Source organism: Pleurodeles waltl, chromosome 6 (assembly GCF_031143425.1).
Source record: "Pleurodeles waltl isolate 20211129_DDA chromosome 6, aPleWal1.hap1.20221129, whole genome shotgun sequence".
NCBI lineage: Eukaryota > Metazoa > Chordata > Amphibia > Caudata > Salamandridae > Pleurodeles > Pleurodeles waltl.
The window spans coordinates 572,614,643-572,641,980 of record NC_090445.1 but is presented as its reverse complement, the minus strand read 5'-3'; the positions used below and the strand labels follow the sequence as shown (position 1 = coordinate 572,641,980).

Sequence of the window (27,338 nt, the reverse complement as noted above, 5' to 3'; positions counted from 1 at the left end):
ACAGCCAGACTGTCACATCTGAACCTTTGTAACTTATACATTCATGAATGCAAATTGACAGGGGCTAAATTAGAAGTTCTGCGCTGCCAGCTTATATGTTGGAAGTGATTGTGACTGTGCCATGTCCTTCATTCAAAAACATGCATTCTGGTTGTTGAACATGTTTTGTTTGATGTGTGAAGTTGACCCTTTGCAAGCAAAGTTATCACTTCTGTCTTTAGACCACAGTGGTTTGTGCTGTTCACAGTTAAATGTTACTTGTTGGCTGGGTTGGCCTTTCCATCCCTTGTTATTTATATTACTTGTCGTGATTGTGGTTCTTGAAAGAATCGTTACAAGACTTTACATAGTGACTTCTTTTATGTGCTGCAATAGGGATCCTAATTTGGTCTTCACTTTCTGGTTTTAGAATCTTTGGGTACATAATGTATCCACCAGAAAGAGTGTTATCTGATAGTCATCTAGCTTCAGATTCCTTACCTTAGAATTTCCCCCAGGCGTCAGTCTGGATCAGGAGACTTTCTTTGAGCAGTACCCCTCTGCGCCGTTAGGTTGCGTCGTCAGTGTCATCTGTGCCGGCATTATGATGTTGCAAGTCTTATATAAGGGCCATTCAGTACGCTGATCTCAGTTCTTTTCTTTCCCGCTAGCCAGTATTGATCAGAAAAAGAGTTAGCCCACAGTCACTTTGTAACTGGTCTTTTTTTGACTTCTTGTTGAAGATTTTTGAGTGCCTACACTCCTGGTGCGTCGAGGATGTCTTTGCTGTTCAAGCCCTGCGGGTCCTGTCATGGGGAGATGTTTGTGATGGATCTGCATCTTGAGTGCTTGTAGTGTGGAGGGCGACCACAACCCAAAGTTGTGCGCCGAGTGCCGGACCATGATTCCCTAGACTTTGAGGGAGTGGTTCCTAAAGTTCCTTGCGGCCCAGTGTTCGGCTCCTTGTAGGTCCCGATCTCAGTCGAGTGAAAGGTCCCGGGATCGGTTGCAGAGCTCCCCCACTTAGTCATCCTACTGCAAGACTTTGGAACGATTGGGTAGGTCTAGGCACAAGAAAAAGTTGAAGAAGGACAAACGTTCTTCAACTTCACTCTGTACGTCGGCCAACAAGACGAGGAATAGGGAGTGTTGTTGCTCTAGGTCTCCGTCCATGGAGCCTGCATCTGGGTCGGCTCCGCGCCTCCCAAAGTTTCCGAGAGCCATCTCAAACTTCAGCAGAGGCCTTGCCCCCTTTGTTGTATCCTGACCCTTATTCTTATGAGTTTGGGTACACTGTGGAATGGGAGGGATTACTGGACCCTCTACAATACCATCTTCAAGATCCTATGGAATGGCAGATAGATCTGGGTGAAGCCAGTAGTCTGGATACTTCCCCAGATATTGGCATGCTTTCTCCCCCTACTGTCGCTACGGAGGAGGGAGCATCCTATTCCATGGTGGTGCAAAGAGCGGCCGAGGTCCTGGGCCTCAGTCAAGAAGAACTTCCTGACAGAGGTGCTTCAGTGTGGGGCTTCAACCTCTGAACCCCTATTGCCCATTAATGAAGCATTTATCAATGTCCTGCTGGGCACCTGGTCCAAACCGACCACAGGGTCTCCTTACCTTAGAATAGCGACAAAACTCGGTGCTTGGTCAATCCCGAATGGCGTCTCCCTCCGGATGTGGCGCAAGATATCTTTCAGCAGTGGGGAAATCCTTGGTTAGCTCTGTTTGCCTCCGCAGAGAACGTTCAATGTCCGCAATATTGTGCATTGGCGTTTCCAAGGCGACACTCAGTGACTTGTTTCATCTTGAGTGGAACTCAGGCCTCCTGTATGCCTTTCATCGCATACCACTGCTTCCCAGAGTTCTCAAGAAGATCAAGAATACCTGGGCCCAAATAATCCTTGTGGCTCCGGACTGGGCCACGAGAGTCTGGTGTCCCGAGCTGTTGAGCATGGTCATTGATCCTCCGATCAGATTGCCCCTTCGGGCGGATCTTCTGTCACAACAGCAGGGGGGGGCTTATCCACCCGAACATGTCCAGTTTCCGCCTTCTTGTCCGGAGATTGAGCGGCGGCAATTGACAGTTTTTGACATTCCACCCGAAGCCTGTAATGTTATTTTGGCAGCTAGGCATCCCTCCACCAAAACGGTATACACCTGTCGTTCGAAGAAGTTTGTGGAATGGTACACAGACAAGTCTGTTGACCCCCTCTATCTCAGGTTCTCTCAGTTATACTTTCATTGGCCCAGCAGGGCTCTGGTTTGGGCACTGTCAAAGGCTATTTGTCAGCAATCTCTGCTTTCTTATGGCTGCCCGATCATCCTTCTTCGTTTAAATCTCCTATTGTTAATAGCTTTCTTAAAGGCCTTACTCATAAATTTCCTCCTTCCCCATTCATTATGCTCCAATGGGATTTGAACTTGGTTCTGACATTCCTCATTTGCGCTCCGTCCAAGCCTTTCCACAGTTCTCTCGGGTTTCTCACCTTGTAAAGCAGCCTTCCTTGTGTCCATTACATCTACCCGCAGGGTGAGTGAGCTGCAGGCAATGTCGTCTAAGCCACCCTACGTTTCCATCTAGCCTGACTAAGTAGTGCTTCTCACACGGGCTTCCTTTCTTTTGAAAGTGGTTATGCCCCTTCCATGTAGGCCAATCCATTACCTTGCCTACTTTTTATGCACCCTCACATTTTTCTAAGGGAGAGGAGAGGCTCCACTGCCTGGACCCAAAAAGAGCATGGGCACTTTGCCCGTTCTGTCCTGCAGAACTTTCTGGTGTGATCTTATTTTGTGGACCCTTCTCAGGGGGGTGGTATTGCTTGGGTATCTAGTCTAAGGTATGGAATCTGCAACTAGATGTCTCTATCAGATGGACAAGTTACTTACCTTCGGTAATGCCTTACCTGGTAGAGACAATATCTAGTTGCAGATTCCTTCCCGACCCACTCATCCTCCCCGCTCTGGGAACTGATTTCCAGGGACAGGGACTCTCCTTTCTGAGCCCTAATTTTGATGCACCAGTGGTCTGTGTTCTTCATGGCTGAACACCTCTGGTGTGGAAAGTCATGGAAAGAAACTGACATCAGTGCATTGTGGTGGCGCCTACATAGGACACGCGGACGCCGATGGACACAGAGCCATTCGACTCCACCTAACAGTGAACAGTGGTACTGCGTGACCTGGCTGTAGATACACATGCTCTGCATACTCCTGCCATCTAGTGTTGGGTCCGGAGTGGTGCAAGTTGTTTTTCTTCGAAGAAGTTATTCGAGTCACGGGGTTCAGTGACTCCTCCTCTATGTGATATTGCGCATGGGCATCAACTCCATTGTTTACTCTCTGGTTCGGACATGTGTGCCTCCTCTCCTTGTGTTGACTCAGTTTGGTATGATTCTTTGGTACTTTAATGTCCTCAACGGTATTGTTTTCATTCGTGCTTTTCCACTTCTATGCTTCTCTCGCATTTCGTTGGTTTGGAGTCTTTTGTCCGACTGCCCTTAGGGGCGTTGCCCTTTCAGGCATACCTTCCTGAGTGTCACTGGCTCCATCAAGGATGCCTTTCTTACGAAACGTACACCCTTCAGGTTTTTCCCGCATTGCCACACAAACTACGGACACTGATCAACACCTTGTGTGCAATCTGTGCCTTTTACCCGCCTATAAAGAGATCAGCTGCAGCACCTGCAAATCCTTCCTTTCAAAGAAGATCCTTCAGGACCAAACGGCTCATGAGCTTGAAATGTTGCAAAAGGCCTTGGATGACACTCCCGATCTCTTAAGTGAAGAACACATGCAGGAAGAGCCAACTGCTGAAGAAGAGGAGGACTTCTCGATCGAAGATAGCTCCGACTTTGAGGTAAATTTGGAAATGCAGATCTCATCTGCCCAGTGTGTGGGTACTGTGTGACCCCTGCTCCAACACCCAAGTCCTCCAAAAAAAATCTGTGGCTTTCCCACTTTCAATGTCTGAGGTCGCTGGACCACCACTCCCTTCTGGCCATGTTCGAATCCAAATAACTGGTTCAGCCACCTCTCCCTCAGGCCCGGTGCAGAAGATCGCCATAAAGGCCAAGCCATCAACCTCTGCCTCCTTGGACCAAGAGCATGTTTTGGCATCGACCGACCCTCAGTGCCAACCCAGCAGCTGATGGCATCGACCTCCACCTACTTGGACCAAGAGCATATTTCGGCATCAACCCGACCCTTGTTGCCAACCCGAACACAATCACACAAATTAGCAGGCAGGGACAAATCTACTCATTATTTTAAGAACCCAATATTCACTATTGGTTTCAAGGGTGAATTACTTTCCCATATTTATTAGATTTATTTACAAAACACAGCATACAACTCGTCATAACAACACCTATTACTTATCCTATCATTATAACAAAAATATATATACATCATATTTACATCTCAAACATTTGTCACATGTACTCACAACAAATAAATAATGACATAAATAACCAAAAGAAGGGTTATGCCCATCAACATTACTTTGTATTATGGTCACTAGAAAGATGTCTACGCGTTTCGGCCTCAACATTCATGGCCTCTTCAGGACTGTCAGGGGGCACTGGCACCTCTACAAAAATTAACACAAAAATTAAAATCATACCACTTAAATGAGTATCTCCACCATGCAACTTCAAGTGTGCAAAGTATCAGTGTCAGAGTTTATCCAATATATAACAGTGTCCCTTCGGTAGAATTGTATAATTGCTCCTTTAAGGAGCGCAAACCTCAATTGGGTGTTACTCACCTCACCACTTTATCTAAATACCACCAGAAATGATCACAGTACCAAAATAATCACTGCGTGTCTCAGTTTACTAGTTGAACATGCACCTTAATCATGCAGCCTCTACAGTGAACCCAGCTGTGAGTCATACCTTTCTTTCCGTTGTATTAAGTGTCCAATCTTTCCAAAAAGTTTTTGCACTTGCTCTCGATTAGTTCTGTCCATAAACAAAAAGAAAGGAACCAACAACTATAGAGATGGGTGTTACATGGCCTGGGGAGAGGTAGCCTTCCCACGCCACCGGCTTGCTTTGAAGGCTACATTTGGTGCCCTCATTCCATAATCCAATTTTCACCAGTCCAAGGATCCCCGGTCCCTGCTCTGGCACAAAAGCACACAAAGGAAAGGGGAGTGGCCATTCCCCTGGCCATCACCACCCCAGGGGTGATGGCCAGAGCCCCTCAAGGTGACCACTTGATTCTGCCATCTTGAAAACAAGATGTGCACAGGCCCCTGGGAGCATCTGGTTGGGCAGGAAAGGTGACTGACGCCAGTGATCCTCTCTGATAGGTGGTCACCCTTTAGAGTGACCTGTCCCCTTGGTAGGACTATTTAGGGGACTCCCTTGCGGGTGGGTCTCCAGATTCGGCATGCAAAATTCCACAGGGACTCCTCTGCAACAACCTCTTCTGCTCCTGGCCACCGGAACCGCAATTGGACTCTTCAGGAACCAAACAAGCCTGCAATTTCAGAGACCACCTCACCTTGCAACATGGTTTCTCTGGCTTCTTCCAGCAACTGCAACATTTTCGCGATTATGCATCCTCTTGGGTTGGCAAGACTTCAACTGCACCAAAGAAGCAAGAACGAATCTCCCTTGGAGTGAAAGAATCACTCCCCTGCATCTGCAGGCACCTAAGGATACGGTGACCGTCTGCTGTGATCTTCTGCCATCCGGCTCCAGGACGAATTTCCGACACAAGTGGTGGGTTTGAGAGGTCCCCTTGGTCCTCTCTGCCTGCTGTCCAACTTGGGAGACAGTGAGCCCTTGCCTCTCCTTGCAGGACAGTACCCCGGTGCAATGCGACTCTTGCAGCAACCAAGGCTTGTTGACTCTTGCTCCAAGGAATCTTCAGGGTCCAAGTATTCCTGGCCTCCAGTATTTCATCCTTGCAAGGACAGTCTCTCTGCAGCTTCAGCGACGTGGTACTCCTCTCCAGGTGTGCTGACTGGGCCTCACTGCAATTTACTGTACCTGTTGCCAGTGGGTTGCCTGTGGGGCCTGCGACTGCTTCTGCTGGCTCTCCCAGCTGCTGAGGGTCAGCCCGGACTCCCCTCCAAGGGTCCAGTCCCCTGGACCTTGCTGGTCCTCTTCAGCTCTGCAACTCTTCTTTTGCTCCAACTTGCATTTGTCAAGGGTTGTTGGTGGTCTTCCTGACCACTGACCTCTGTGACCTTGTGACCGACATGGATCATCATCTGCACCGCTCCAAGGACTTCTCCGCAGCTTCTGGGCTCCACAGCTGACGTTCCTCTTCCCTCGTCGACATGGTTCTTTATCCACAGAAGGGTGGGTAGTGGCTCTTGCCCCGTCTGTACACTTCTGTGTGGAATGGACTCTGTCCCCTTCTTTTTCAGGTCCTTTTCTCCTGGAGTCCATGGTTGGGCTCCACCGGACTGGTCTTGCAATCTTCTTCCTAAGTCCTCCTATACATATATATATATATATTTATTTATCTCCCCTCCAGCAAAGCAGTCCTAGTTGCAGTGCGCATTTCCAGCTGGTGCACATGAAGGGGACGGACCATCCCTTATTTATTTTCCCAAAACAAAAACATTTGAAAATAATTGGCACTCCAGGAGAGTTTTTCCTTTTATTTAGATATAGTACAACACCAAAACCACCACCAACGTGTTGCAACCAACAAGCCTTGCACACAGTTTGCGAGTGCATTTTCTATGTCTCATTTTTATACTTTTTCAAACAAAACTATGGCAATGCATTATGGGAAACGTAGTAAAACAATATTAAAAACAATTAAATCAATTAGATCTTTACATGCATATTCTATATGGAAACAAAGCTTCTATTTCTTGTTTAACAGTGATGCAGAACATTTGTTAATGGTATATATAAAGTATCCTTATTTTAATTTTGATAACTGCTCATTATATAGATTTCTTCATTAATATCCGTACTACTTCTATACATCTGAGCTTACAAATTTCAGAAGAATACTAATTGTTAAACAGTTATGTTTCTTCATGTTATATCTGTCATAATAATAGTGACACTATCCTTGTGATTTAACTCTTATTTTGCCAATATTATCTCTATACCACATTGTCATAAATCATATTTTATCTGTTCTTCTAGATTTCATCCTTCTATATTCCTTATCCTCTTTTAATCAGTCATTTGACTGACATTCTAATATTTTCTATATATGTTCTTACTGTGTCACTATTTACTCCACATATACTGCATTTATAATACATTTTTTCATTTTCTTCAGCACTATATTGTCAATAGAACAATTGTCTTCATTGGTTTGCTTATAATGAGCAGATGTGTCTTTTCATAAATGGCTATAAAGTATATATAGTGTACTTACCGCCAGTTGGGGGACTCCCTATAAGTGATGTAGTTCAGTGCTACTATGATAAAATACCTTTATTTTTGGAGCACTGTGTGGTTCCTTTCAGGTGTGATAAGATGCTGTGTGACTGCTGTGGTATTGCAAGTGCTTTACACTCCTCCTACATACGTTTTGGCTGCTCACCACAGCTACCACTAGAGAGCCCTGGCTTCCTAGACACTCTCTTCGTTCACTAATAGGGGTTGCCTGGACCTGGTATAAGGTGCAAGCACCTTAAGGGTCTACCACACACACGGCCAGCTTCCTACAACCTCAACCTATATGCAAAAGGAGACATTGGTAGACGCATTGCCTGATTTTATATGTATTTTTAAAGTTTTCTCCCGTTGATTCCTATGATGCATAATTACGCACAAAAACAACATTTTTGCTAAACTTTGAAAAATCATAGTCTGAAAAGTACTTACCCGATTTTGATGATCTTGGTCTTAAGTTATTATTTTTTTTAAACTGCAGTATTTTTATAAATTTGAGTTATTCATTTGAGTGTATGTTTAGCTTTATTGATCCTGTGAGTACATCAAATGCTTTACACTTCTCCAAGATCGGTCTAACTGCTCTACCAAGCTACCATAAAAATTATATCATTATGTGGTCTAGTATTTACCTCTGTAAACCAACGTGTGGTTGCCCGGGTTCTCTGTACAGTGTACCTGGTTTTGCACACTACAGAGAGCCAGCCTCCTACAAAACCCAGCTCGTCCCTCGCCTCCTGAGGATTCAACTTCCTCCCAGCAAGGTATTGCTTGGGTGACAGCCTTTCATAATGTCAAGCTGCACAAAGAACCCCTAAAACATGCCTTTCGCATACCTTGTAAACAAATACAGCCCCATCACACACCACTGAACTGTTCTTGTAGAATGCATGCAGTGTTAAAGGGAACATCTCTCCTGCTTATTCCCAATGTGTTACAGTCTGCTATGGTCAGTTCTTGATGCTGTTTTATACCAAAGTAGTCAGAGATGGCTGTGCTAGCAGAAAAATCACAAAGCTTATTGACTGGATGGTGCCCTTGGTCTGCTTGGCAGCATTGGCAAAGACATGTATGCATTAGGCAATCCCTAACAGGAAACGTTTGCATAACATGTGCCTAAATTGGGCCTGAATGGAACAAATATAGTGCCTGCAAAGAAATCCACAGATTTCCAAAAAAGGCTAGAAGAAGCCACTCGTTTCTGTTCTAAGGGGCATTCTACAAATGTATAAGAAATACAAATGTATGTTGCAAAAGAGGAAGGGTTCCAATAAAGTTTTGTATTATGAGGCAGAGATGTCCAGCATAGGTCTATGAGTGCAGGTTGCAGTCCTTGGCCAGACTTTCAGAATTACCACTGACCATCCAAATGAGTTCCAATGAGATTAATTGAATAACTGTTTATTTAATGTGATAACCCTGAAAATCTAGTATGTGTTTGATTCTCTTTGGCACAAATTGAACATCTCTAGTGTCTTTGGTTGTTTAAGGCTCTCTGTTCTTATACATGCGATGTTCTAAAATTGACAGGCCCATCAAGCACAGAATAGATGGCAATAATCAACATAATTGAAGTTTCTGAGCTTGTTTGCTTTATATTTTGGGAGGACTTCATTTTTAACTTTCATAACTTAGGGCCAGATGTAGGTAGGCTTTTGCGCCTCGCAAACTGCGAAAAATGCCGTTTGCGAGGCGCAAAAGCCCTCGCGCGATGCAGAAACGCATTTTGCGAGTCAGAACCGACTCGCAAAATGTGTTTCCAACTCGCAGATAGGAAGGGGTGTTCCCTTCCTATTTGCGACTCGCACCGCGATGTAAGGTGATTTGCGACCGCGAAAGCGGTCGCAAATCAACTCGCAGTTACCATCCACTTCAAGTGGATGGTATCTCATTCGCAAACGGGAAGGGGTCCCCATGGGACCCCTTCCCCTTTGTGAATGATCACAAAAATATTTTTTCAAAGCAGGCAGTGGTCCTATGGACCACTACCTGCTCTGAAAAAAAACGAAACAAAAGGTTTCGGTATTTTTTTCTATGTGCAGCTTGTTTTCCTTTAAGGAAAATGGGCTGCAGATAGAAAAAAAAAAACTGCTTTATTTAAAAGCAGTCACGGACATGGTGGTCTGCTGTCTCCAGCAGGCCACCATTCCCGTGAGTGCCCAGACTCGCTGTGGGGTCGCAAACTGCGACCCACCTCATTAACATTAATGAGGTGGGTCTTTGCGACCCCATAGCGAGTCGCAGAAGGTGTCTGAGACACCTTTCTGCATTGCAAATTGCGAGTTGCAAATATCGAGTCGCTCGGACTCGCAAATTGCAACTCGCAATTTGCCACCTACCTACATCTGGCCCCTAATTCCTTTAATTTGTAATATATTCTGCTAATAGCCCAACTCTATATTATATTATATGATATTATATTATATTATATTATATTTTACTTTGAAACAAAACCAGCAGCGGCTGCACCGTGAGGGGGACAAATCTTGGCACCTTGGCACCGGAGTTATTTCCAGGGCTGACATTGTTGATATATTCTGCACACACCTGCAACATGTATATACAGCAGATCAAAGCATAATTATGTCTACCTACTCCCCCTGGTTAGAGAGACTTGACATCCCCAAGCATGTGCAAGCTGCTTCAGAGGCATTGAATGACAAGTTAGGTTTGGAGTAACATATCGGCATTAATTATGCTCTTGCGAGCCAAGACACCTAGTAGCGATGGCTTCCCATGTAAATTTTAATGTATGTTTTCAGCCACGTTAACACAGAGACTCCTGAGGCATCAGTGATGGCTAGCTTGCCTCTGAGAAGGTGAGATATGTTTGCTCCTTAAGCAGTGGGGAGAAGCTCGCAATCCTGCAGCATATAGACCCCTCACAGTGATAAACACTGGTTGTGAAGGTGCCCAGCAAGTCTCTGGCTAACGACTTTGGCCTTATATGTCACATCTGGTCCATGAAGACCATTGCAGCTTCATTCTGGAGAGAAGTACCACTATGAACTTAAGGCATCTGACACATGTAGTGCATGAAGCTGAATACCGTAAAGAAGATCTAGCACTTGTGGCTATCGACCTGGAAAAGGCGTTCAACACAGTTGCCTGGGGATATTTAATTAAAGTGCTACAGGTTATGGGATTTGGCCCTCGGTTCAGCGGCTGGGTCAGGCTCCTCGATACGGAGCCAGCCGCTAGAGTGTGGGTGGGGCGCTGACGCTCTGAGGCATAGACAGTGGGTCGGGGAACACGGCAAGAATGCCTGTTGTCCCCTCTCTTGTTTGCACCTGCGACTAGAGCCGCTGGCCATATAGGCACGCAACAAAATGTGGGACGGGTCATACAAATTGGTGAGGTATTGCATGTCCTCTTGCTATATGCTGATGACATGCTGTTTTATCATTCCTCACCCAGGGTCGCCTTGCAGCTGCTTGAGGACTTTCACAACATATCAGGTCTCTGGTTAAATCAGAGCAAATCCTTGCTATTCCCTCTCGCCTCTCTGGTCGTTAGGCCAGTACAGCAGGTGCCAGACCTGGGTCTTTTCTGGAAATTGGCACACTTTAGATATTTAGGGATTCAAGTAGCGCACACCAGACAACTACAACAACATCTGAATGTGGACAACGTCTTAGAGGCCTTGAGATCATCAGTGGCCTTCTGGAACACATTGCCCCTCTCCTTAATGGGCACAATGGCAGTGGCTACTGAGATGTCTGTATGTGCTGCAGAACTTGCTTTGTCCTCTTTCAGCCAAATTTTTTAAGCAACTTGACACCATTTTTATCTTGTTTCTTTGGGCGGGCTGATGCGGTAGGGTGGCCCTGATGAGACTGAAAGAAAGATTTGAGGATGGGAGGCTGGAAGTTCCACGTGTCATCCTATATTATTACACCGCACACCTTCAGCATGCAGCCGAATGGCTAGACCGGGGTAAAAACTGGGAGAAACGGCTAATGGTGGGTAGGGTTGCAGCCAAGTGTTTACCAGAATTATTGATGGAGAGCGCAGGGACCTCTGGGGCTCTCCTGTATATAGTCTGACAAACAGCCCAATTTGGCAACGATTTGTACAAAGTGTTCTGAAGCTAGCCCCGTTCCACAGGGAACTTGGAGTATGTGCACTGAAACAGGTCCTGCAATTCATTGATAATATGGACTTTCAGGCATGGCAGGAGAGTGGATACACCCAGCTCGGGATGGTATCCCCTGGAGAGACTTTCACCTCCTTTGAGGAGGCATGCCAAGAATTTGCTCTCAGCCGCTGTCATTTTTTGCATCATACTGGTTTGGCCGAAATAGCCAAAGTTACCTGGCTGACTTACTTGGCGGCACCTACCCCCTCCCAGTCGCTTGGAATTTTACTAACTTGCGGCTCAGGGCCCCACTAGATAACACTGCTATGCAGGACTATATGCACAAATGCAGCTGGGCAATCTCCTCGGGTCCGCATAGCATCGGACTTGGACTTAGACACTACTCTAGATGACAGTGACTGGACACGGGCCAGCAAATTAACAAGCTCTGTCTCCTGTAGCGCCCACTTCAAGCTAGTATGTTAGAATTTCTTCCATAGGACTTACCTCGCCCCCAAGGCCATGCAGCGCATGGCCCCAAACCTCACAGATGAGCGCCTTTGTTGTGCATTCAGTGGTGCTGATTTTCTACACTTAGCATAGCACTGCAGTCAGGTTCAAGACTTCTGGTTCAGGTCATTGCTGACATAACAAGAACCACACATCTGAACATGGTCCTTTCTCCTCAGTGTTGCCTCTTAGACAATGTCAAACGACCAAAAGGTAGGAAGATACAATACAAATTCTCATAGGTAGTGTTGGTATTGGCCAGGCGTAGGGTCGCCATTACATGGATGGAACAACGGGCTCCTGCAATAACGCACTGGCACATAGATATTTTGGAATGGTCTCTTGGGGAGGAAACCCACATGAAACACTGTAAACAAAATGATAAAGTGACTGATGACCTGTCAGACTGGAGAGATGTGTGTGACACACTCCTAGATCCGGAATTGGATACAGCCTCGACGAATAAGGATAGTTCTGACAAAAGTGTGTGGGGGGGACACTGTCAGGGGAGTTCTGACTCACTTGCGGCAAAGCTGCGGTATGGGAGGTTTCTGAGGTATGGCTCTCCTATCCTGTGGGGTATTTTGTACTCCATAACATCGGAAATTTATACTGCATAGAGATAACTGAGCTATGTTTATTTTCCCATACCCCATGTATACTCCTGATTGCTGATTTTTCTTTGTACTGTTTCACAAAATTGAAAATTAAGGGTTTTTTTAAACTTTAAAAAATAAAGTTCAGAAGACTTTCTCTCAACAGCACACTAGCTTCTCAATAACTGTAGCAGGTGTGGTTGACTGTTTGCAGTTTCAAGTATATCTGAAACAACATGACTTTTTTTTTCTTTTTCCCCCAAAGCCAATCACAGAGTTAGTTACTTTTTTTGTAAGGTCACTACCTAATTTTAGTTCCCTGCACATCTCCAAATATGCTCTTTTGTATTTTAGTAACTGTCTTCCATTTTAACTGGCTTTCATCTTCAAAACTGCCTCATTCTGCAGCAGCTTTTTCCTGTGCGCTACTCCTGCTTGTCTCCAAAATGGTCAGAGTGTGGGCCATAGGTTTGTGTTTTGGGCCAGAGAGAGTGCTAGAAAGAGTGGCATTGGCAGGAACCTAGGTTTACCTAATGTAGAAATTACTTGGGTTGGCCAGCAAGGGTTAAAGTGTCATCATTTGCTGCCTTTGGTTGAAAGCATTGCGAACTGCGAATGTCCAGACCTCATGATTGAGCACTGTGGTGGCAATGACCTAGCACAATTCCTGGGGTAGGACTGGAAATCCTAATGAAGGATACAGTTGGTAAATTAATGACACTTTTCCCCACATACTGCCTTGGTGTTTTCCAACGTTTGCCGAAGAAGAAGTGGTAGTGGTCCGCCAAAAATTGTCAGCAGATAGCTGAATCCAGGAAACATGTCAATAAAACTGTTTCTGTATTCCTCCGAGACCACAACATGAGCTCCATATATCATAATAACTTATGCTTCGATATGGATGGAGTATATCAAAAGAGGAAGTATATTTTAAAGACTGAGGCAACAGGTTGTTTCTCAAAAACTTTAAAGACTGCATACTATACTATGATTAATTATCATCTATACATCATGAACTCCAAATGCTTTTCAGAGCCAACCCTTTTTATGTTTTTAAATCTTTGGGAGTCTAGGAAAGATGATCTTAAGACAAGACAGATGTACATCAGGTCTTTCGAAATGACAAAAGTTGGAGGATTAGGATAGAAGAAATGGAAGAGAAGTGGGTGACAGCCACGGACATTGAGAGAATAAACCCGGAGTTGAAGAGGAAATGACAGACAGTTAAATATATTGATGGAATTATAGGCAAGTAGTGACAATGAGACCTCTATAGTGCAACTAGAGATCTATGTCTCAGGATCTCTTAGTGTTAAAGAATGTATAGTGCCTCAGTATAGTGTTTCTTGTAGGAGTTAACAACGATAAGGTCCTCTTTTTGTAGTTGTGACAAAGTGCTCAATGTAAAACCCTTTCCTCTTGCGTTTAAGTTCACTGTGCAAACACCCACTAGTGCATTTGTCTAGCAATTCACAATATAAAACCTGACTCTCTGGGTTTTGGGGCAGAGCAGTTTAGGGCTGACTGTTGTAGGTGTTGTCTGTTTAAAACTCAGAACTGAGCAACACATAGAAGTATTGGAATTTCAATGTCAAACTAATGTTTTTTCGTTAAACAGAAAAACTATTTTTATGCTTGCACAACTAATAATACTGTACTCAGAATAAATTATTTATAAGATTTCAGTTGGAATTACAAATTGGAATCTTTGCTTTAGGGAGTTTGAAGGTTAAGCCATGTGCTAATAACTAACCTAAGGAAATATGAAAAGAGACCACTAATTCTAAAGAAATACTAAAATAGATCATTAACTCTGTAAATGTAGTCTGCCCCCATTGTGGGTGACATACCTTCTGAACATTTGCACACCTGCAGGCTCTAAATGTAAAAGCCAGCAGTGGTCCTATATGCACATACATATTGGGACATGTGAAACTTTTCACAAACTAGAGGTTAAATGTACAGGCTTTATCAAGTCATTCAAGGTGCAAAAATATATTAGCTTACTGCATCACCCCATTTATTTTATTAATTAATAAATCAAGCCTGTTGCCTTTAACTTGAACATAAACTTGACCATTTTGTCTCTGCTTAGACACCCATCAATCATCTAGGCAGCACCAAAGCTTACATTGACAACACTGTCTCTCCTTCTGGGCTCACCAAGCATTTGCTTTGGCACATCAAAACTATATGCACATACCAAACCCCCTCCTATTATACTTGTAGAGTTGACAATGCAAATCCCATTCCCATTGTATTCACTGAGTATTACAATATGTAAAGCCCCTGCCTGTAGTGTTTGCCATGGAGTTTACAGTGCAAATCACTTTCCTGTTAAATTTGTCAGAGAGATCACAATGTAAAGCCTCTATGTATGTTTCTGGCAAGCAGTTCAATGTACAAAAAACCTTACTGTAATATTTGTCAGAGAGTTCAGTTCACAGTGTAAACCCCTTCCTGCTATATTAGTTGGCATGGTAATTGCATATCACCATCCAAAACCTCGTCCTAGTGTATTTGACTTGAAGTTTGTGTTAACATTTATGGGCAATGGACCTACTTATTAAACAGACTAAATCAGCTATTTATCAACTAAATTCTTGTAGAGAAGATCAGCGTGTGGATGGAGCCACATTAACTCTCTGAGTACTACTTTTTACAGCTCTTTTTCGATGGTCAGATAGCTACACTATCAAGCCGGGTCTAAAAACCAGTGACATTAAAAATAAAAAAAATATACTGTATTTTGTGGGAATCCATGTTAGAAAGTACCTGTCTACAGGCTTTAACACGGTATGTTAATGAACCCAAAGAGACCTATTATCTTTGTTATATTATTAATTCAGACATAACACCTTTGTTATTCTTTTATAATAAACAGATCAGCCCTGTAGAATCTGACAAAGCTATTCCTAGTGAATAAATTTTGTCTTGAGCCTTGATCATTGTCTTTTCATCATAACCAATTTAGGCCAACAGTATTGAGCATTATCTGTTCAATGCAATCTTTTTAAGCAGAAGCACACAACTTCTGCATAACCATATCTTGTGGACAGAAAGGATAACATGGGGGAACGAAGCCCCTTGCTTCGTAGGGTTTAAAGATCTTTTCTGTTGATTCCAGAAGGTTAGGGGGATAGCTGTGCTGTGATGCCAGTGCTAAAAAAGGTTCATTGTTTCAAAAGCCTAAAATGTGCAAGTACATAACATTTCAACTAAATAAATAAATGTTTCCCAACATGCCTGGTATAGCTTGAGCAGACAGCTACAATAATGTGAGTATCAAATATTGTTTTAATAAATGGCCTTTAGATAATGTTTAAAACCTAAGATTAACTTTGATATATAGAGACTTCAGCTTGCTTTGTCTGCTATATCCCTATCAGATATTCCCTGCCAGGATGAAAAACAAAGCTTCTGAAACATAGGATCTTCCTTTCAAATCAAAGATAGTTTGTTTCAATAGCAAAGGATTATCCTGAAAGACGTGAGACAATCAGTCTTCATGATTAACAGTTTTCTATACACTTTAGCCACAAACCTATCCAACACGCACTGGAAAAGGCAGTAGGTCTCATCACTTTTCAGAGGTGTTGCGAGACCTTTTGGCTTTGCCAGTGGTGTTCTGCACTATTTCTTCACCTTGTAAGTGCACATATGTGTCATAATCCTACTGTGACAACAGCATAATGTAGCAGGCGTCATCATACTTGCCACTGCTGGATATTCCAAAATATATATATATAAAAATATTCGGGTGAGTGGTATAAGTAGCAGTGTGTGAAAGTGACAGAAAACCTAAAAAAAAAAATAATAATAATTAAGGGGGCATGGGGAGCAATGGACAAGCTTGGAGGTGGACACTGATGTGAGGGGAAAGCTGCAAATGGATAGGAGAGCAAGTAAGCAAACACACTACCATGGAGTACGAAAAGGTAATTCTTTAGTATGGAGCTGCAGAAGGACCCAAGTCATCCGATCAAAAGAAGGGTAAAGAAGCTATGCTCCGCTTATGGTACAGACACAAGAAGAGTAAGGAAGGCCATTGAGAAAGGTGCAACTTTATGAGATTGGCAAAAAAAGACAACCAGCGGTGAGCAGTATGCTGACCCAAGCCCTCTGCAAGTATACATATTGTCAGTAATAGGTCCTCTACAGCAAAAGCTGTCTGTGCGTAAGAACTACAGAAGAACCCGCTGTATTCCTACAGTGCTGCTGGTATGCTACCAACCAAGGTCTAGGTGAAGGGAAGATGTTTCCAATCAGGTTTGTTTAGATCTTTAATAGTTTGACAGTCACTGCTTAATTTTGTTTGTGCATTTTCACTTTTGTATTCATGGGGAAAGTAAATGGCATATTCATTAGTTCTGTTTCCCTGAAAGATTATTTAGGCTACACACATGCCAGGCACCATGTACAAATATTTTTCGCCACTACTTGCATAAAAATGGATCAGCGCGCCTTACTTTCTCCAAGGTTCACTAATGTATGATGTACAACAGTAGGCACTTTGGTTTGCAGATGCAGAACATGGAAATTATAACAAATCTGTGTCTATACTTGTGCTAAAGTGACAATGACCCAAAACTATAAATTGCATATGGTGTGATACAATGATTAACAATTGCATAAAATACTCAGTTTGTATAGAACATTAATTACACACTTGGATCTCAACTGCTCACCACATATTTCTATCATGTGGATGCAGTGACATTCCCCTGGGGTATCCAAAAGGCCCAAGAAGTGAATTTTTGTAGGTAGAAGTGTCTATACACCTGTCTGGATAGCTTATCCGACACAGACAGACTATTGGGTGCGCCAATAAGTACACAGACATTGGGAGGGAACTAAGTACATTGACAAAAGGAATCCATGAGCAGATAACTATCACACCTTCTCTCCCAAGAGGTTAAGGCATTAGCATTGTGTTTCACAAATTCTACATGCCCTTTCATAACCTAATGATTTCCTGCTTTTTTTCAGGTATCTGGTAACACATCTTATGGGTGCTGATCTCAACAACATTGTGAAATGTCAGAAGTTGACAGATGACCATGTGCAGTTTCTTATCTACCAGATCCTTAGGGGCTTAAAGGTATGGCAGGTGAAGTGTTATGCATGCTCCCACTGTTAAATATGTGTGTGTATGTATGTATATATATATATGTATGTATACATAAGTTTGTTAATTTAAGTCCTGATACCTTTATGTGATACATGCTGCATGGTGACATTTAGTATCTTTGAGATAGGACGGTTCTCTTGTTCTCTGTGGTCAGGTTCTGAGATATGGCTGACCTTCACATGTACTTGTAACAGGTACTTATAAATAATATGTCATTCAAAGGTACACTTTTTCATAAAAAGCTTCTCCAAAAGAGACTGTTACCTTAATTCTTATGTAGTGGGTACCAGTACAAGCATCCTCTCCTGATAGTGCTCTACAACCATGTGTCAGCAAACACCTGCTCTTTTCTATCAGCAGAGCTGCTCCTGATGATTCACGTTTTTACTATTTTTTGTTTTTTTGTCTCCCCAATTTCTGTTGGTTGAACGTCTTTGCCTTTGAATGTGGGCTTGAATCCATGCAAACTGAAGGAGAAAACCCATACCTGAATACAGTAGCACCCTGGGTTGGATCAGTTTACCTTAAGGTGTATTCCCTAGAAAAGGCAATAGGTCCCATCCCTCATCCCTATCAATTCTAGTTAACCTTCTCCCTCTCCATTGTCCAGATTGACCCTAATCCCTGCAATTCTAGTTAAGCTTCTCCCTCTCCATTGTCCAGGTTGGGCACACTGGTTTTGCACCACATAGCCTGAAGAAATCCAGGTCTCTATTTGCTACCTTTTAAATTGCACCATCAGGTGGTAGTGAAAGGATTCCCTACGCACAGGCCATTGCCCTACTTAGGACGCCACATGGCCCCCACAATACATCGCCAGTGGAGTTGACTTCATGGCGTGCCGCTGGAATTCACACACTAGGGGATCTATACGGCAACCTTACCCTCCTCACCTATAATGCCTTGAGGGAGGAGAATGGTCTGTCTCCCAGGGGTTTTCTCCTGCATCACTCCATCACTGGGGCAGATGTGCGGGGAAATAGCCCAGGAGCCTCTCACACACCTTAAGCTGCAATATTTACACGTTTGGCACTGGTAGACACTTGGTGTGTTGGTTGGCAGACTCCTTACGATATCACACCTCCCCACCACTCACTTTACTCCGTGATCGATGGAAAATCACTCGGGCACACCATATACAGACAAACAATGGTCCAGCCTTCTGGAAGGCCCATTGAAGGTGCTGTGCAATGCCAGATTCCGCCTTATTCATTATTATATTAGCCACTGTGCCTATTTCATATCTCGTTGGGGTTTTTAATCAATGCCTTATATTTCCTTGGCTTCCGAACACCCACAGAACCTGGATGTTGTGACACTTTCAATTTACCTTTGGAAAGAAAATCTTCCTTCTTGAGGTCTGTTCATCTATTTGTCTGCTCTTTCCCCAGTCTAAAAACAAAAAACAAGATGGTGGCTTCTTGTTGGACCGTGTTGTGGATATTCAAAAGATTGGACATGAGAGATGTTTATGCACCCCTGAAACTTAATTTTTGTTAACCAAAGCTAAGGCTTAATTGGTGGCTTTCTTGAGTTATGTACCTAATGTGAAATTTCGCTGTACAACTTCTTAAATTATCTCTTTTGCATTTTGCACTCATTACTCACGGGATACATTTTCTCACAAAATTTGGCAATTGGCTACGAAGTTCTCTGCAACATGTTTACTTGAAATCTGTTCTTGCATACACTTTATGTACTGCCTAGCATTTTTGACGCTGTTCCTTCTCAAACATTTGGGAAGTTGGTAAAGCTAGAATGATACAGTGAAAAATGATATCTTCATTGTGATTCATGTTGTGTTCTTCTTCATTCTGCTCAGCCAATTTTCCTCTTTTTCTTCAGTCGGTCTTACTTAGCAAAACAACATGTGAATACTGTTCTGGAATAGCATGGGATAGATACTCTGGGTGGGATCAGGTCATGATGAGGGATTCTTGGGCTTGGTCCAGTTACAAAAGTATGATCTGGAGAAGCTTTTGTATTGCTGTCCCTGTAAGCCACACTGGAATTGCCATGTAGGTAATTCATCTTGACACCTACGAAACAAGGGAAAAGGCTAGCATTGGCTGGTATGTTGAGACACCGCGGAGCAAGAACTTTAAAAGTACATATCTTTCATTCACATGTCTGATTTTTTTCTCTATGTGGTTTAATTGTACTAGAGTTATGTTCCTGTGTTAATGTTGCTTTGTTGGTCAGGATGAATGGAAGAAAATTCCAAGCTATCCAACATGTGAATTCTAGAAAGTTAGAAAGGTGCATTTGAGAGAGTTAACTAAGCCAACAGTTTTGGTCTGACAAAGGCAATATTTAAGGGCCAGGACTGCTTCTTTCTCAAAAGCAAGTTAATGCTTCTTGGACATAGCCACTGGCTTTTCTATGTGTTATAAATGGTTTACATTCTGGAAAAAGGCCTAAACATGTCCCAAAAATGACTTTAGTTATAGCTGGTGACCACTAGCCTGGTGGCCAGAAGTCTGGGTTGTCAACTAGACAATCCAAGAGGAATATCTGAGGATGGAGGTGACAAATGTTAAACAGTAGGAAAGGGGTTAGTGTTTGTGAGCAGGTAGTTGCAAATTGTGAGTTCTGTTCGCACACGGAAGACCTCCTTCCCTGCCTGAGCACTCCTACGTTTCCCAAGATGGCACCCATATGATATGTTGCTCGAAGCTTGCAGTGAAGCACAGTGAGCTTGGCAAAAGGAATGAGAACAGATGCTCTAAAATGGATTGCTTCTTATCTCACAGTCAGGCAGGCGGTAGTGTACCTACCACTTTTCACATCACCTCCTCACAGACAATGCTTTCCTTCCTCATGGGTCCGTCATAACCACTCTCTTGTTCCAAGATCTGCCTAACCCCTTTACCAAATCTATTAAATCATACAACCTCGCCTGTAACAGCTATGCAGATGACACCCATATAATTTTAAAAATGGATAGCCGAAAATATCTATAACATACAGCTTGATGACTGCCTCCATGCCATGAACACATGGATCATGAATAACCATCTAAAGCTCAGTACCACAAAGATCCAGATTATGACCTGCGGGCAATGGCAAAAGTTCCAGATTACCGTTGTATGGTCTAAGGGCTGTGAAGCCCCTGCATCAAGGTCAATACAAGTTAGAAACATAAGACTAAACATGGATTCAGAACTGTCCTTGATGCTGCATGTTTACAACATCACAAAGAGTACCGTCTATGCAATGAAAACACCACACCTTATCTTCCCAGACCTTGCATCCCAACATAAACTGTAAGCTATCCTCACACTCATAACCTCCAAGCTTGGCTATGCAAACAGTATATATCTTGGCACACCTGCATTCACCATACGCAAAATGCAACGTATCTAAAATGCTGCCACAAGGCCTCTTCTCCTCTTTCACCTTAGAGAATGCATGACCCAGTCCTGCAATAGCTCCACTGGCTACCCACAGATAGAAGGGGAATGTTCAAGGCACTCTGCATTGTCCACGTAACCTCCAAAGGAAAAAGACATCTATACCAATAAGTTAAATTCAAGTAATACAAACCAAACCGAACACTGCGTTCCAGGCTTGCGCCACTTATCATACTACCTAACCATGGGAGGCACTACTTTCTCAGTCAGGTCGTCAAGCTTTGGCACTCACTACCAGCCAACATTAGAAATGCCCAGGAGCATATACTCCTCCGAAAACATGGTTATTTCCTGAAAAACTGTACTACAAACACCCTGGCAACACAGCCCAGAAAACAGTTGCACCCTCAAGTGCAGTCCTTACCTTACAACCCACGAATTGGAACCAGCTTGACCAGCAAACTGCTTTCGATATGCAGTTATACTAAGAAGTGGTGACCTAAGGTTTACTGTGACATTATATGGTGATGTACTTGAATATATATATATAACAGTTATGGCCTACAATAATACTAAGGCCATAATACACAGTGGCCAGTACCAAATTGTAACTCACGCCTGTTTACTTCACACAGCATATCTGATTGGTTATCCATCACCAGCACTGAACAACCAGAAAACCCAAACATCATCAAATGAACAGGCATGGAATAATTAAAGATATCTGTCACACATTACTGGAAAATTCAGAGGACTTTAATATAGTTCACCACTGTAGGTCCCCAATATCTATACAATTTGTCCACTTCTTTATACTTCACAATGATGCTCAGATTTTGGATGATAATAAAAAACCCAGCCTAACAAATCTCTTCGCGTCTCTCTACCTTCAGCCATGCCAACTAATGACTGCACTATAGATAAAACCTCGTATTGGACAACCCAGCTAAGTAGGCTGTATCATAAGAAATACAATAAAGGGACCTGCAGGCCTGTTCAAAGCCACCAGTATTCTAAAAACCCTAAAACTGCGCATCTGTGTCTCACACATTGTTCACCTTACTGCTTTGCGCTGCGTTCCAATTCACGGCACCTTCGTGGTCATCACGCACGATATGAAACACTTTCTGACATAAGAAAGAAAATAAAGACAACAGAAATTTCTTAAGAAATAAGAAAATAAAGACAACATCCTTTAATCTACACACCCTAGTGTGCAGCATGCTACCTGTGTAAGCAAGCACTTCGGTGGCCCATAAAAGGGGTACTAAGCGCAATATAAATGCTGCAATACAATACACATGGGTCCAGTCTGCATAAAAATGTTGAACAGATATTGATGAAGGAGGTTGCATGAGGAATTTCTAATAATGGAGGTTATCATCAGCTACTGAGTGACCCCAAACTCAGTGAGTGAAAATGTTGTTTTTCCAACCCAGTACCTTGGAACCACGAGCATTCGGAGTCGCTGGCCTAATACTTGATCCTGCTTGTGATGCCCACATTTTTTTCTCTCTTTGACCCTGATTGTGATGCCCGCATCTGTTTCTCTCTTTATTGCATCTCGAGGTGAAATCATCAATATAGAGGGTACATGTAAAATCTAATTAGGGCAGATCTCGTTCACTGTAAAAAGACGTACAGTTTGAGGGGAACAGTAGGTTCCAGTTTTCACAAGTGCATAAATGATGCAAATAAGTAATTGGGCGGCTGCAACAGGATTACTTACTCTGGATGAAAATCTTCTTTCACCCTATGAGGGCATGAAAAGCTGCCTATCCAGTCTCACAACTTATTGGATGTGACATTGACTCAAGATAAGTTGGCATTCACACTGAGATGGAACCATGCTTTGTATAGGTATGTGTTTGACTATAAATGGGGAAACTCAGTGGAAGGATATCTAAAAACATTTATGTATATGAAAGTTATGACAAGATGATATCAAAACCTCAGTAGTCTGAAGCCCTTGTTTACAGCAACAGAAGATAGTTAGGAGAGAAGATATCCGATGAGAATGAACTTCTTTATATATGGTGGGCCTGCCCAGTCCTAACTACTTACTGGCAGGGAATCTTTTCATCTGTTAAATCCATAATATGATTTGTGATTGAGGCAGAACGGTCAGTCACGATTTTAGAGCTTTGCTGTGCAGGACGGTCGGTGACTATTGGCAGAATAGAAACTGGTTTTTCAGCTGCTTCTGGTGTCCAGGATGATTATGGTAAGACACTCAAGCCATACATAGCAGGTTTGGTGATGGTGGATGCATGAAACAATGGTAATGAAAAGATTTTCTCTCCAGTCTAACAAAGAAAAAGACACTTTTCTACCTATTTGGGTTTGGTTGTTGTCTTGCAGTACCTGGAACAGGACAATTAAGACGTCCCATGTCCTCCCAAGTTGAGGGTTCTGAGAATGTTATACTTAAAATGGGGCAGATGTGGCACACAGGCAATGAATGGACAAAGGAAAGGCACTCGTAGACTCTACAAACAAAAGCTTTAGTAACGAAATGCCTACGCTAAGGTCAGTGTAGGTGGGTGGAAGTGCAGAGCTTTGAATAGCTGATGTCCTTATGTTTGCTTTCTTATTTCTTCATTTTTGTTTTTATGGTGGTTACTATACACTTATGGTAAACAATAATGGGACAAATTCCGCCCTTAGAATAATTTAGGCATTTTTGTTCAGTAGTGGAATGCTCACTTTGAAGCAACATAATTAGTTATTGCAAAAAAAAAGTTTATTTTAAAAAATAACTCTTTTAACAGCAAAGGTTTTATGCCTCAGGCAACACTATCGTGTAGATTAAGATGCCCAGATGTTTCAGCACTTAACAGAGTCATTGAGCCCCCTTTTCTTAATTGCACAGCCCTTGTACTGTGATGGTTCTGTGTAATGTCTGCTTCTACAGTCACATCTCTTCACAGCTGTGTTCTTCTTAGTGTCTGCTGATTGAGCAGAATGACATGACTATTAGTGATTAGATTTGAAAATATTGCGTTCCCTCTCCAGTGATTGCTAGAATATTCATTAATAATAGTGAACCTGCTTTGGGTTTATTATACTGATCAATGCTTTCTCGAGGAAGCAAGCATTCTGCTTTCTCCCATCCTGTGCTCTCTTCTCATTTAATGTTCTTTTGATGTGGAGTCAATTAGCAGGAAAGTCATTTGTTGCTTGTCTTTCATAAAAGACTGGTCCCAGTGTTTGAGAGTTAATCCTTTCTTTAGGCGTTCAGAAGAGTGGGAAAATATGGTGGTTATTTTCTTTTCTCCTTATCTTAAATAAAAAGCCACAATACGTTGTTTGAGAAAGGGTTGGCATCAAGCAGTTGAGCATTAAAAGAACTATGATAACAAAAACCATTTTGCAGTGAGACGAGACCTCAGAGTGTCTGATATATATGGGATAAGGTACACACTGCTGTACACTATAAGGATATTGCAAGTCACAGATGAGTGCCACAAACATATAGTGGAAGGAGGCCGAAGGCTGAGTTCCCTCATAAAGTTATGGAACTCCAAGGTGAATTGTAATATTCTTATCATGTACACAAGGGGAGTACTTTATCCCTTATAATACATGGTCACACCATCACCTTTCCCACAAGCCACTTAAAGCCCTGGAGCTTAGCTCTTTCATATGAAAGAGCGGGCATGTTTGTAAACACGGATAAAAAAATAAAACCTCTAGTGCAAAATTAAACACAGCAAAATCTGTAAGATTTTTGTTGCAAACAGATATTAGAAACAGTTCAATATAAGCCAGTTTTTATTTTCTTGTGTAGAAACAAGCAGAAAGTCTAGCTTTTGTCTACTAAGGAGTGCAAAAAAATAAACATATTCTATCTGCTTGTCATTGTAAACTATTAAAATAGAGCAGAAGAAAGAAAAGCAATTTTCTGTTTTTCTTGCTTTAACTCCTACTGTGCACTGGACGAGGTGATCTCCAGCACCTGTTCCCTGCTCCCCACCCACCCCCCCAAGGCAGGGATGGAAGGGGAAGCCCTTCCCCTTTTCCCCCCTGCCCCCCCCCCCCACCACCCCACCCTGTGACGTCAGCGTGCATCGCCCGCTGACAATCACAGCGGGCCTCCTCGCATCGCGCTGGAAGCTCAGCTTCCAGCGCAATTGAAAGAGAAATGGAAAGCATTTCTCTTTTGATCGCATGGGGGAGGCCCAGAGAGGTTTCAAAAGGAAGGAAAGGAATTTCCTTCACTTTGAAGTCTCTTTGAGCGTTTCAAAAGCCGGATTGCTTGCAATCCGGCTTTTGAAACGCCCACTAGACACCAGGTATTTTTTTTATTTTTATGAAATGGACATAAGGGAGCGATCCCTTGGGCCAGGGTCGCTCCCAGGGGGGGCATTGTTTTGGAAGGCCTTTTATCGGTCTGTTATCAGGCCGATCTGCCCCCGGGGGGGGCAGAAACCTCTAGGCACCAGGGATTTTTTTTTTTTTCTTTTTGTTTTGTTTTGTTTTTTTTGGAGGTGGGGAGCGACCCCTTAGGAAAGGGTCGCTCCCCTAGGGGGCAAATTATATTTAGGCCATTTCTGGCCCCCTTGGGGCAGATTGGCCTATTTTTATGAGGCCAATCTGCCTCCAAGGGGAACAGAAACCACTAGACACCAGGGGGTTTACTTTTTTTACGTGAATTTCACGCAAGGGTACCGACCCCTTAGGCAAGGGTCGCTCCCCTGGGGGGGAAATTTATTTTAGGCCATTTCTGCCCCCCTGGGGGGCAGATCAGCCTATTTTGATTAGGCCGATCTGCCCCCAAGGGGGCAGAAACCACTAGGCACCGGGGATTTTTTAAATTTTTTGTTTTACAGATGGGGAGCCACCCCTTGGACAAGGGTCACTCCCCTGGAGGGGAAAATTGTATTTAGGCCATTTCTGCCCCCTTTGGGGGCAGATTGGCCGATTTTTGCCACGCCAATCTGCCCCCAAGGGGGCAGAAACCACTAGGCACCGGGGATTTGTTTTTTTTGCACCAATGTCACGCAGGGGGAGCGACCCCGTAGGCAAGGGTCGCTCCCAGGGGGTGGCGGGGACAAATTTATTTTAGGCCATTTCTGCCTCTAGACCTCTAGACGCCAGGGCAATTTTTTTTTTTCCCCCATTAGGCAAGGGTCGCTCCCCTGGGGGGGGGGGGGGGTGATTGTATTTAGACCGATTGGCCGATTTTTGCCACGCCAATCTGCCCCCAAGAGGGCAGAAACCACTAGGCACCAGGGATTTTTTTTTGGCGCCAATGTCACGCAGGGGGAGCGACCCGTAGGCAAGGGTCGCTGTTGGGGGGAGGGTGGGGTAAAATTTATTTTAGCCCATTTCGGCCCCCCGGGGGCATATCGGCCTATTGTTATTAGGCCGATCTGCTCCTGGGGGGGGGGGTGATGGGGGGGCAGAAACCTCTAGGCGGCAGGGCAAATGTTTTTTTTGTGTTTTTTTTTAATGTATTTTTTTTTTTTTGAGATGGGGAGCCACCCATTAGGCAAGGGTCGCTCCCCTGGAGGGCAAATTGTATTTAGACCATTTCTGCCCCCCTTGGGGTCAGATTGGCCGATTTTAGGTCAATGGGGCAGAAACCACTAGGCACCGGGGATTTTTTGTTTTTTTGGCACCAATGTCATGCAGGGGGAGCGACCCCGTAGGCAAGGTTCGCTCCTGGGGGGGGGGGAAGGGGGGGGAGGAATTGTATTTAGACCATTTCTGCCCCCCTTGGGGCCGGCTGAGCTAGAGGCCAAAATCCACAGGTAGGCACTTTGCAAAAAACACCTCTGTTTTCTGTGAAAAAATGTGACGTGTCCACGTTGTGTTTTGGGCATTTCCTTTTGTGGGCGCTAAGCCTACCCACACAAGTGAGGTACCATTTTTATCGGGAGACTTGGGGGAACGCTGGGTGGAAGGAAATTTGTGGCTCCTCTCAGATTCCAGAACTTTCTGTCACCGAAATGAGAGGAAAAAGTGTTTTATTGGCCAAATTTTTATGTTTGCAAAGGATTTTGGGTAACAGAACCTGGTCAGAGCCCCACAAGTCCCCCCATCTTGGATTCCCCTGGGTTTCTAGTTTTCAAAAATGCGCTGGTTTGCTAGGTTTCCCCAGGTGCCGGCTGAGCTAGAGGCCAAAATCCACAGGTAGGCACTGTTTTCTATGAAAAAATGTGATGTGTCCACGTTGTGTTTTGGGGCATTTCCTGTCGCGGGCGCTAGGCCTACCCACACAAGTGAGGTATCATTTTTATCGGGAGACTTGGGGGAACATAGAATAGCAAAACAAGTGTTATTGCCCCTTGTCTTTCCCTA

The 27,338-nt window shown here is 43.6% G+C and overlaps 1 protein-coding gene across 3 annotated transcripts in view; it reads left to right on the top strand.

Annotated features, from left to right (window-relative positions):
- MAPK14 (mitogen-activated protein kinase 14) overlaps positions 1-27,338 on the top strand; it is a 349,835-nt gene that overhangs the window by 146,330 nt on the left and 176,167 nt on the right. For all 3 annotated transcript variants that reach the window (XR_011204863.1, XM_069238758.1, XM_069238759.1), the window contains exon 4: positions 17,538-17,649. Coding sequence is in view for 2 of the 3 variants with exons in the window: in XM_069238758.1 (XP_069094859.1) it covers positions 17,538-17,649 (112 nt within the window). In the remaining variant the exon portion in view is untranslated. The remainder of the gene's footprint in view (positions 1-17,537; positions 17,650-27,338) is intronic.